At 42.6% G+C, this 12,380-nt stretch overlaps 1 protein-coding gene across 9 annotated transcripts in view; it reads left to right on the top strand.

The window, feature by feature from the left end:
* Positions 1 to 12,380, top strand: part of COL15A1 (collagen type XV alpha 1 chain) — a 275,000-nt gene that overhangs the window by 245,151 nt on the left and 17,469 nt on the right. For all 9 annotated transcript variants that reach the window (XM_043540351.1, XM_037889859.2, XM_043540354.1 and 6 more), the window contains 3 exons: positions 1,011 to 1,100; positions 9,161 to 9,210; positions 11,382 to 11,501. In XM_043540351.1, the coding sequence (XP_043396286.1) occupies positions 1,011 to 1,100; positions 9,161 to 9,210; positions 11,382 to 11,501 (260 nt within the window). The remainder of the gene's footprint in view (positions 1 to 1,010; positions 1,101 to 9,160; positions 9,211 to 11,381; positions 11,502 to 12,380) is intronic.

The following is a 12,380-nucleotide window of genomic DNA, read 5'->3' as shown; positions in this document are numbered from 1 at the left end:
TTATTTGACACCCACTTTGCTCAGGTGTAAATGACTGTACTAGGGGCACTGTAGTGGGGAATCAAGCTTGAAAAGTCCAATTATGTGGGAGTGAATGTCACCCACAGGTATCAGATCCATTGAGTAAGAAGAGTGCCATGTTTACCTAGTCACCTGACAGAGCAGAACTGCCCTTGAAACTGGAGGTGGGGAGCAAATACATGGAAAAGAGGATGTAAATTCAAAATTGATTTGGGTGCACGTCTTCCCCCTCCCCCACACACTCCCCTGCCCCACCTGGTAAGGAAATCTTGCTAAATCTTTATATTCTCTGAAAGAATATTGTTGTTGTTGTTTTCCATTAGTCACACTCACTTATCATGGGCAATAAATTATAAATAGTTTTGTTGGCCTCAAAAGAAGTCATAATTTATTGCTCTGTGATAAGAAATTCAAGTTCCAGAGTGATTAAGCCTGCTGGAAATACACCTCTACCCTTTGATAGTGCTTTCTCTACAGTACTCTTAGGATGGAATCCTAGAATATCAGGGTTGGAAGGGACCTCAGGAGGTCATCTAGTCCAACTGCCTGCTCAAAGCAGGACCAATCCTACATCAAGACTACATCAAGAAGGTATCTCAGCTTGGGCGCTCTCTGGCTCGGGTTTACTTCAGGCAGGCCCGGGTCACTCAAGCGGGGGAGAGATCTGAAGACAGAGACAGCCTTGCAGAGGAGTTATTTCAGGTTCTTGAGGCAAAGAGGAAATGGCAGTCCTTTTGAAATGTCATGGGAAGGGAGAAGGCATCAGTTGCTATTAAACATTTATGGGGAAAGCTGGAGAAGCTCGTAACAAGGGGAAAGAGCCTCTAAGTTTGAATAAACAGCCTTGTGTTTAGAATCCTTTCCCAGAACTTTTGTGGTTTGTCCATCACTAACACAGTATCTGTTGCACCATATTTGAAAATTATACTTTGCAATAACTCTCATTTGCTAAGAATGCATTTCATTTTTTGGCAATATTTTTATGGCAGGTATAAAAGGCGAGCCAGGCTCCTGGGGACTGCATGGCCCACCAGGCTTAAAAGGTGAAAAAGGAGAGAGAGGCTCACCTGGACTACCAGGTATTATGAATATGATTGTAGAGCACTATATGTGCTTTTCAAGTGGGTTTATTTTAAGAAATACAAAATGTCTAATACATTTTAAGTCGTATTTATTTCCTGTACCAAACCAGGTGTTTAAATTAATCACAGTTTATTAAGGCCCTGATTCCGCAGAGTACTTAAGTACATTGCTAACTTTAATCACTGGCATAGTCGCACAGCTGTTTGAAGTTAGGCATGTACTTAGATTCCTTGCTGAATTTGGGTATAAATCAATAAACCCTATAATATTATGGGAAACATCATCTGATTTGTGATTTTTTTTCTTCAAATAAATGTTTGGAACTATCTGGCTTGTCACAATGTGTTACACTGTTCTGAAGGACACCAAGTCCTTTTAGTCGCCTGGCATTGTCAGCCAATTCTGATGAAGTCTAGTGCCACATAATAATTGACATCTGTGTTCAGTACAAACGTTTATTTGTCTTGATTATCGAAACTATTGACACTGATAGCAGTTAATGGGGCCTGGAAACATCCTAACAGGAGTTGCCCACTGAGGATTTAGTTTTTATGGGAGAATTTGATATACATAGCTAATACATATACATTAGGTGAGTTAGACTGTTGTAAGCCTCTTGGGGCAGGGAGTGTCATTTTGTTCTATGTGCCACATACTGTACAAACAATGTGGTCTTCGTCTGGGGCTCATAGGTGAACCTTTTCAGCCAAGGTTGCTGTTGTATTTCATAAATTCTTCCTGTTTGTGCAAGTTTTAATTACTAGCTAGTTAGAAAAAAAATCAAAAAATGGCAAAGTTGTATTGATGGACATTAGAAATAGTGAAACATAAAAGGAGCACTATAACAATTAATACATATTTTCATGTGTGGTACTTACAATATTTCAGGCCTTCAATCCAGAGCTTTAGTTTTGTGACTTAAAATAAGTTTACAGTTATCTTCCAGAGTGCAGCTCTTCATACTAAACTTCTCTTTTGACTTTTTGCCCTTCGCACTAATCTTTCTGCTGATCTGTATCAGATGCTTCTAAAAAGTATTTTTGGAGGGGCTCCCCAAACACCAGCTAGGTTTAAAATGCAGGAACTGGGTACTTCAAAGGAAAACTAAGAAAAAATCCTGTTTTATGAGCTACCATGCTCACACTGCTTCTCACACCCACATTTTATTAAATTCATTATTGTTTTGCAAGTGCCGATGACTGACAATCATGATGATATCATATTCCACACACTTGTGATGTGGTTTTGGACTCTCAATGGAGATAAAGGGGGGTTTACTTCATTATGGTCAGGATATCACTTCCTCTAGTCTGAAGACAGAGTTCATCTTTTTTCTCTAAAGAACAGAGGTCTATTTACTTAGTCTGCGTAGAGAATCTGATTGACCCTGTTGGGTTTCAGATTTTGCTAAAGGAAAGCGCCACACAGTTGGTGGCCCATTCTGTTGTTGCCCTAGTAGAACATTACCATCACTTTTTGTTCTTGATCATTATATCAGCCTAAGTATCCTCTCCCTATAAGTCATCCTTAGAGGTCATATTGGTGTGACAGATGAAGTGCATGAGGTAGAGTTTAAGGGTATGTCTCCACTACGAAATTAGGTCGAATTTATAGAATTCAATTTTTAGGAAGCGATTTTATACAGTCAATTGTGTGTGTCCCCACTAAGCACATTAAGTCAGCAGAGTGCGTCCACAGTATCGTGGCTAGCATCGACTTTCGGAGCGCTGCACTGTAGGTAGCTATCCCACAGTTCCCGCAGTCTCCGCTGCCCATTGGAATTCTGGGTTGAGCTCCCAATGCCTGATGGGGTAAAAACATTGTCGCGGGTGGTTTTGGGTACATGTCATTAATCGCCCCTCCCTCCGTGAAAGCAATGGCAGACAATCGTTTTGCGCCTTTTTTCCGTGCAGACACCATACTGCTGTCAGCAGACGGTGCAGTAGGTCTGCTAACCGTCGTCAGCCACCACTTCTGCTGCAACTCTGCTCTCCTGGCGCCATGAATCCACATCGCAGTTCCTCTCGTCGTTCTGTATAAATATCTATTCTCGTGGCATCTGTAGCCATACACCGCTTCCGATGCAACTCTGCTTTCCTGCAGACGCCATACCACAGCAAGCATGGAGCCCACTCAGCTCACCACTGCTGTTGTGAGCATTGTGTGCATTATCAGCAGTATGTGCAGAACCTGCACAAGCAGGCGAGGAGGCGACAACAGCGCAATCACGATAGTGAGGAGGACATGGACACAGACTTCTCTCAAAGCATGGGCCCTGGCAGTTTGTGGTAATGGGGCAGGTTCATGCCATGGAACGCCAATTCTGGGCCCGGGAAACAAGCACAGACTGGTGGGACCGCATAGTGTTGCAGGTCTGGGATGATTCCCAGTGGCTGCGAAACTTTTGCATGTGTAACGGCACTTTCATGGAACTTTGTGACTTGCTTTCCCCTGCCCTGAAGCATAAGAATACCAAGATAAGAGCAGCCCTCACAGTTGAGAAGCGAGTGGCGATAGCCCTCGGGAAGCTTGCAACGCCAGACAGCTACCAGTCAGTCGGTAATCAATTTGGAATGGGTAAATCTACTGTGGGGGCTGCTGTGATCCAAGCAGCCAACACAATCACTGAGCTGCTGCTATCAAAGGTAGTGACTCTGGAAAATGTGCAAGTCATAGTGACTGGTTTTGCTGCAATGGGGTTCCCTAACTGTGGTGGGGCGACAGACGGAATGCATATCCCTATCTTGGGACCGGACCACCTTGACAGCCAGTAGATAAACCGCAAGGGGTACTTTTCAATGGTGCTGCAACCACTGGTGGATCACAACGGATGTTTCACCGACATCAACGTGCGATGGCCGAGAAAGGTGCATGACGCTCGCATCTTCAGGAACTCTGGTCTGTTTGAACAGCTGCAGGAAGGAACTTACTTCCCAGACGAGAAAATTACCATTGGGGATGTTGAAATGCCTATAGTTATCCTTGGGAACCCAGCCTACCCCTTAATGCCATGGCTCATGAAGCCGTACACAGGCACCCTGGAGCAGTTCAACTATAGGCTGAGCAAGTGCGGAATGGTGGTAGAATGTGCATTTGGACATTTAAAAGCTCGCTGGTACAGTTTACAGACTAGGTTAGACCTCAGCGAAACCAATATTCCCATTGTTATTGCTGCTTGCTGTGTGCTCCACAATATCTGTGAAAGTAAGGGGGAGATGTTTATGGCTGGGTGGAATGTTGAGGCAAATCATGTGGAGGCCGATTATACACAGCCAGACACCAGGGGGATTAGAAGAGCACAGCTGGGCGCCCTGCGCATTAGAGAAGCTTTGAAAACCAGTTTCATGACTGGCCAGGCTACGGTGTGACAGTTCTGTTTGTTTCTCCTTGATGAAAACCTGCCCCCTTGGTTGACTCTACTTCCTGGTAAGCCAACCTCCCCCCTTCGATCACTGCTTTCAGAGGCAATAAAGTCTTTGTTTCAAAATTATGCATTCTTTATTAATTCATCCCACAAATAGGAGGAAAACTCGCAAGGTAGCCCAGGTGGGATGGGTGAGGAGGGAAGCACTGGGTGGAGTGGTGGATGAGGGGAGGAGGGAAGGACAAGGCCACACTACAGTTCAAAACTTATTGAATGCCAGCCTTTTGTTGCTAGGGCAATCCATTGGGGTGGAGTGGCTGGGTGCCCGTAGCTTCCCCCCCCCCTCGCATTCTTGGGCATCTGGGTGAGGAGGATATGGAACTTGGGAAGGAGGGCAGGCGGTTATACAGGGGCTGCAGTGGCGGTCTGTGCTCCTGCTGCCTTTCCTGCAGCTACACCAGACACCTGAGCATGTCAGTTTGCTCCCCCATTAGGCTCAGCACTGCATCCAGTTGGGGGACCAAACTGGAGCGTGTCAGTTCTTGCATCCTTCTTGCATCCTCTCAGCATGCTCCTCCCTCTTCTCATCGCATTCATTTAACGCTTTCCTGGACTCTGCCATTGTTTGCTTCCACGCATTCTGCTGAGCTCTTTCAGTGCAGGAGGACTGCATGAGCTCTGAGAACATGTCATCGTGAATGTGGGGTTTTTTTGCCTTCTAATCTGCGCTAGCCTCTGGCACAGAGATGATATGGGGAGCGTAGAAACATTTGCAGCTGCGGGAGAAAAAAAGGGAGAGTAGTGTTTAAAAAGTTACATTTTAGAGAACAAAAGGAAGACTATTTCACACTGAATCAAGCGATTCACATTTTAATAGCACATGTGCTTCACGACCACCGCGTGGCTAGTGTCAGGGAAGATCCCTCTCAGCCAAACGCGAACAGCTCAGCATGAACGAGCCTCCCCCTACCGCGTGGCAAAGGCTTTTAGAGTACCTCAGGAGACCATCATGGAGATGTCCCTGGAGGATTTCCGCTCCATCCCCAGACACATTAAGAGACTTTTCCAGTAGCTATACTGGCCGCAAATGAATCCTAAGTCTTCAGGGCAAATTAATCATTAAACACACTTGCTTTTAAACCCTGTATTATATTTACAAAGGTACATTCACCAGAGGTGCCTTCTCCGGCTTCATGGTCCAGGAGCCCTCCTTGGGAGGGTATTGGCTCCAGGGTGATGAATGTTCCTGGCTGCTAGGGAGAAGGGATTTCCGCTTGCCTGCTGTGCACTATCTTCAACCTCCTCCTCCTCCTCTTCCTCATCCCCGTTGCAGGTGTCCACAGACAGTGGTGACTCTCCCGTTGCAGGTGTCCACAGACAGTGGTGGGGTAGTGGTAGGGGCCCTCCCTAGAATTGCATGCAGCTCATCATAGAAGCGGCAGGTCTGGGGCTCTGACCCGGAGCAACCATTTGCATCCTTTGTTTTTTGGTAGGCTTGCCTCAGCTCCTTAACTTTCACGCGGCACTGCTGTGTGTCCCTGTTGTAGCCTCTGTCCATCGTGCCCTTGGAGATTTTGGCAAATATATTGGCATTTCGTCTTTTGGAACGGAGTTCTGCCTGCATGGATTCTTCTCCCGATACAGCGATCAGATCCAGTACCTCCTGTTCGGTCCATGCTGAAGCTCTTTTGCGATTCTGGGACTCCATGGTCACCTGTGCTGATCAGCTCGCCACGCTGGCCAAACAGGAAATGAAATTCAAACGTTCCCAGGGCTTTTCATGTCTACCTTGCCAGTGCATCTGAATTGAAAGTGCTGTCCAGAGCTGTCACAATGGAGCACTCTGGGGTAGCTCCCAGAGGCCAATACCGTCAAATTGCATCCACACTACCCCAAATTCGTAGTTGATTTTAGCACTAAACCCCTCACCGGGGCGGAGTACAGAAATCAATTTTAAGAGCCCTTTAAGTCGACAAAACCGGCTTGGTCGTGTGGATGGGTTCAGGGTTAAATCGACCTAACGCTGGTAAATTTGACCTAAACTCATAGTGTAGACCAGAGCTAAGAGTGATGATGGTGGAACTCGTGCTGTGAGTTAGCTCAGTTGCAGCACAGAGAATTTTCAAAGCTGTAGCAATGGCACAGACAATTGTAGCTCTTCCACTGTAGCATCTTCAGAGCTCCAGTCATGACAAGCGCACGGTGAATCATGGCTTTGTTTGCTCAGAAATGTTGTGAAAAAATTTCTGTCTAACTTAATCCAATAGATTTTGTTTGTGAATTCCAGTCTGGCTGCCTTCATACTTGCAGATACATGTTTGGAGGGGACAAAAGCTACATCTATATGATATGAATGAATTTACAAAAAACAACAAGACTGACAGATTTATTTCTCCATAAGCTTTCGTGGGTAAAAAACCCACTTCTTTTTTCACTTCTGTTTTTCACTTCTGTTTTCACTCCATGCATCTGAAGAAGTGGGTGTGACGGGTTGGATCACAGAATACCCCTTGGGAACTGTCAACTGATGTGCTGAGACTACCCCTGAGTCTTTTTCCCCTGGTAGCTTGGGACTTCCGTGCCCTGCCTGGTTTGAGCCAAACCCACTAGTCTGCTGCAAACCCAGACCCAGGTCTGAATTACATCCCCCAACAACTGCAGGCTTAACTGAAAACAGCTTAAGAAGTGTTCCTGTCTCCAACACTCAGATGCCCAGCTCCCAATGGGGTCCAAACCCCAAATAAATCAGTTTTACCCTGTATAAAGCTTATACGGGATAAACTCATAAATTGTTCGCCCTCTATAACACTGTTAGAGAGATATGCACAGCTGTTTGCTCCCCCTCCTCCCCCAGGTATTAGTACATACTCTGGGTTAATTAATAAGTAAAAAGTGATTTTATTAAATACAAGAAGTAGGATTTAAGTGGTTCCAAGTAATAACAGACAGAACAAAGTGAATTACCAAGTAAAATAAAATAAAACACCCAAGCCTATGCCTAATGCAGTAAGAAGCTGAATACAGATAAAATCTCACCCTCAGAGATGTTCCAATAAGCCTCTTTTACAGACTAGCCTCCTTCTAGTCTGGGTCCAGCAATCACTCACACCCCCGTGGTTACTGTTCTCTGTTCCAGTGTCTTTCAGATAGCCTCTCTACCCCCAAAGGATATCTCTTGAGCCAGCTGAAGACAAAATGGAGGGGTTTCCAGGGGTTTAAATAGATTTCCTCTTATGGGTGGACACCCCTCCCCGAGTAGAATCCCAGCTACAAGGTGGAGTTTTGGAGTCACATGGGCAAGTCACATGTCCATGCACGACTCAGTTCCTTACAAGTGGCAGCTATTGTTTACATGCTACCTTGAACATCCTCAGGTAGACTTCTCATGTGGATTGGAGTCTTCCAAGATCCATTGTCAGTTAAGTCTTTCTTGACTGGGCACTTAATTTGCACATTCCTTTCTCAAGAAGCTGACCAAATGCTTTATGAAGGCTACTTAAACTCAAACAAGTACACAGCCAATATTCATAACTTTGAATACAAAAATGACACATGCATACAAATAGGATGAATATATTCAATAGATCATAATCTTTGCAGAGATATGTTACATGGCATATGTAGCATAAAACATATTCTAGTTACATCATTATACATTCATAAGCATATTTCCATAAAGCATTATGGGGTGCAATATCACAGTGGGTCTTTTACCCACGAAAGTTTATGCCCAAATAAATCTGTTAGTCTTTAAGGTGCCACTGGACTCCTCATTGTTTTTGTGGATACAAACTAACACAGCTACCCCTCTGATACATGAATGAATTTGACTTTGTCTCACTGAAATTCCAAATGCGCTGTGGAACCCAATAGCTCTCATCGTGCCTGATCCAAAGCCCACAGAAGTCTATGGGAGCCTTTCAATTTACTTCAGTGGACTTTGTGTCGGTCCCCTGGGTGTTAAAATCAAGCAGAGTATTGATTTTGTATTCGGTGTATGTTTAGCAGAGAACATTAGTGCTTCCTCATTGGAAAACAAGGTGCCAGCTTCCCTCACACGAGTAGTTGTTAAGCCTTTTCTCAAAAGAGATCCGGAGAGGTACTTTTACTGCGTTTTTGAAGTGCGGTATATTTTAATGTATGAATGAATAACTAGATGGTGCCATATTTTCCATTAGGATTTGATTGAATACACTTCCCTGCAATTTGTTTGAATTCAATTAATCTTCTAAACTGTTAGCCCTAATTTAAACTGATTACAATACATCAGGGAATTCTAAGTATCTCTTTGAGACAAGTCCATCATGTTGCTGTTGAGCACTGTAAAAAAAAAAAGTTATTTCTCAAACCTACACAAAAACAGCAGAGCGAGAGCATGAAAAACAAAATACTGACTCTGTAGCCTCAGGTTATCTAACCATCACCAGAGCATAAACACAATCCCACTGACACCAGCCCATCAAAGATGCTGGCATACAGACCATATGTTGGCTTTTGCTACAGTAAAACAGAGAGGAAACAAATGTTTGCCGCATTAAAAAGGTCAAGATGATTATGTAGAAGAGTTATATTTTAAACTTCTAGAATAATACAGATAATGGCCTTCTAAAATGGAAATTATGGATAATTTAGCCCATCTAAATGGAAAGTACAGATGATTTTTGCACTAAAATAATGTATTTGATTTTTCAGGTCCTCCTCTGCCTTCACCATATTTCAACCACTTTGTTAATAGCATGAAGGTAATTACTTCCCATTTGTATCTTAAGGCTGAATGGAACTTTTAACCCTATATTTTAACATGCATTAAATATAAGACAAATATTAACATATAAGGTGGAATACCCACAATAATTGATTTATACCAGAAATTACAAATTGATGTATTATGCAATTATTCAAATTAATAGGTGAATAAACAAGTTATCATATACTATATAATATACTAAATGTAAACAAAGGACGTTACTAACATACAAAATATTATCTAGGTTTTACTACTAAGTATTTTCTTTTCACAAATTGTATTAAAATGAATCATACTTTGTCATTATCTACTTTAAATCTCCTCTATATTTCTCAAACTCTTTCATACCAACAATGGAGTGAGAGAACTTTTGCTTTCAAAAAGACTGTTGGAGCAAATTTAGCTACATTTAATACATGAACAATCAGTTTTTGTACAGACTTCCCGTTATTCCTTCTCCCAGACTAGCTGATGGTTTTCTCTGTGGGATAGGAGAAGTACTAGGAAAAGTCAGTGCTGATAATTCTGTGTTGTCTCTTCTTCCATCCTACCTCCTTCCCTTTCTCTCCTCCCATAGGCAGTAACCCTTGCTCTTCTACACACCTTCAAATATCTGCTCTACTTTTGTGAAATTTGAAGTCTTCTTTTTCAGTGACTGCAGGAAAGGGGATGGAGCCAGTACAAATCATTTTACAGACTTAATAAAATAAAGGATCTGTTGGGAGCCAATAGTTCTGTCTCCCTTTATTTGTTCTCCAAAATGGCTAATTAAGGAAAACCATCTGACCCAGACAGCCTTGTTTCAGAAGTCGTCTGTCCTCCCACTATGGATTACTTTAAGTGTTGGAATTGAATATGAATGGAATATTAATTTTAAATGCTTTTATTTTGCTCTAACTGAATTAGAGCTATTATATCCTGTCTTATATCAAAATAAGATTTCTAGTGTAATGTAAACAGAATATTGCATAGTGATATCTCCAGAAGACATTAAATCAAAATGTAATGTAATGGTATAACCAAACCCCTTGAAAGATTGTTTATCAGATTTTCTTCCTGCTCAACCATTTATATTTTCTTTGGTGTAATGTGTAGCCTGCATCAACTCAAAGAGAGAAATTTTCCCCTTGGATAGGATGTGGTTTATTTGATTTAACAGAATAATATCTCCACCTTAAACAGATGCTTTCATCTATAAAGTGCTGTTTTGGCATTTGTCCCCCCATCTACAGAACGAGATTCCATACAGCAAGCTTTACAACTCCATTTACCAGGAAGCAAGAGGGAAAATCTGTCAATCACAAAAGCTATACAGAACCAGGCTCCTCACCCCTCTTCTTGAGTCTGTTTTGCCACCTGTCCTGGGATTGAGTAATTCTTGCTCAGTCTTCTGCTGCTTCTATTTACAATCTTGTTTCTCAGAAGGAAGAAATAAGGAAGACCAAGAGGAGGGTAGAGAGAAAACAAGCATCTTACAGAACTACAGAAAGAAAATAATGAGAGACTGGAACTTCTGTTGATGTGGTTCTTATGCAGCAGGCCAGGGAGAACAACAACTCTGTATTTCAAGGCTCCTCTTCTCATTCCTTCTCTCGGACTCACTGATGATCTTCTCTGTAGGATGGGAGAAGAGAAGTACAAGAGAAAATCACGTGCCAATATTTTGTGTGTCATCTCTTCTCCCATCCTACCTCCTTCACTTTCTCTCTACCCGTCTACAGTAATCCTTGCTTTCCTACACATCTTTAAATATCAGCCCTGTTTTTGTGACATCTGTAGTCTGCTTTTTCAGGGACCAAAGGAAAGGGGGTGTAGCCCGGCTTTTTGCACCTCCTGTGACTTTTGCCTCCAGCTTTCTGGTGGATGAAGGTATAATTGCAGTATGGAATCTTGTTTTGGAGGATAGCAGAAGGAGAACTACAATAAACACAATTTTCCCTACCTAATTTTCTCCTCTCTCTGTGGGAGAAGTCCTGCCCTTGCAGGCAGCATAGGGAAATAAATTATTTGTTTCTTTTATATGTCATTGGGGAAGGGAGTGATGTCAAAAAGCAGATTTTAAGATCACTGTATCCTGTATTGAGATTTTTAGTGTAAATTTACGGGATCAATGTCCGGTTCCAATCCTGTTTCAACTTAATTTTTTTAAATGCTTTCTCTTCTAAGGGTGAGAAAGGAGACAATGGAGAAACTGGCTTCAAAGGGGAAAAAGGTGAACCAAGTGGAGGATTTTTTATGTCAGGGCCTCCTGGACCCGCTGGACCTCCTGGAAGACCAGGACTAGTTGTAAGTGGTGTGGTCTCTCTTGCAATAGAAATGTACTTGGGCATTTTCTCATTCCAGTAAGAACTAAATAAACACAAAAAACAAACGAGGGAAATGTGGTCTACATGAAATTACTATAAGATGGGTGCACGACTAGTTGAAAGAATGTACTCGGAGTAATTATCAATGGTCCACTGTCAACCTGGGAGGGCCTATCTAATGGGATCCCACAGGAGTCCGTCCTGAGTCCAGTACTATTCAATATTTTCATTAATAACTTGGATAATGGAGTGGAGAGTCTGTTTATAAAATTTGTGGATAACACCAAGCTGGAAGGGGTTGCAAGCACTTTGGTGGAAAGGATTAGAATTCAAAATGACCCTGATAAATTGGAGAATTGATCTGACTTCAACAAGATGACATTTTAAAAAAAGACAGTGCAAAGTACTCCACTTAGGAAGGAAACATCCAGTGCACAACTACAAAATGAGGAATAATTGGCTCGGTGGTAGTACTGCTGAAAAGGGTCTTAGGGTTATAGTGGATCACAGGCTGAATATGAGTCAACAATATGATGCAGTTACAGAAAAGGTTAATATTCTGGGTGTATTAAGAGGAGCACTGTATGTAAGACATACTCTCCCCCCAAACCCACTCTCCTGTTGGTAATAGCTTATCTAAAGTGATCACTCTCCTTACAATGTGTATGATAATCAAGGTGGGCCATTTCCAGCACAAATCCAGGGTTTAACAAGAACGTCTGAGGAACGGGGGGAGAATAAACAAGGGGAAATAGGTTACTTTTTATAATGAATCAACCATTCCCAGTCTCTATTCAAGCCTAAGTTAATTGTATCCAATTTGCAAATTAATTCCAATTCAGCAGTCTCTCAGAGTCTG

Source organism: Chelonia mydas, chromosome 2 (genome assembly GCF_015237465.2).
Source record: "Chelonia mydas isolate rCheMyd1 chromosome 2, rCheMyd1.pri.v2, whole genome shotgun sequence".
In the NCBI taxonomy this organism is placed as follows: Eukaryota; Metazoa; Chordata; order Testudines; family Cheloniidae; genus Chelonia; species Chelonia mydas.
This window is presented reverse-complemented; position numbering and strand designations above follow the sequence as displayed.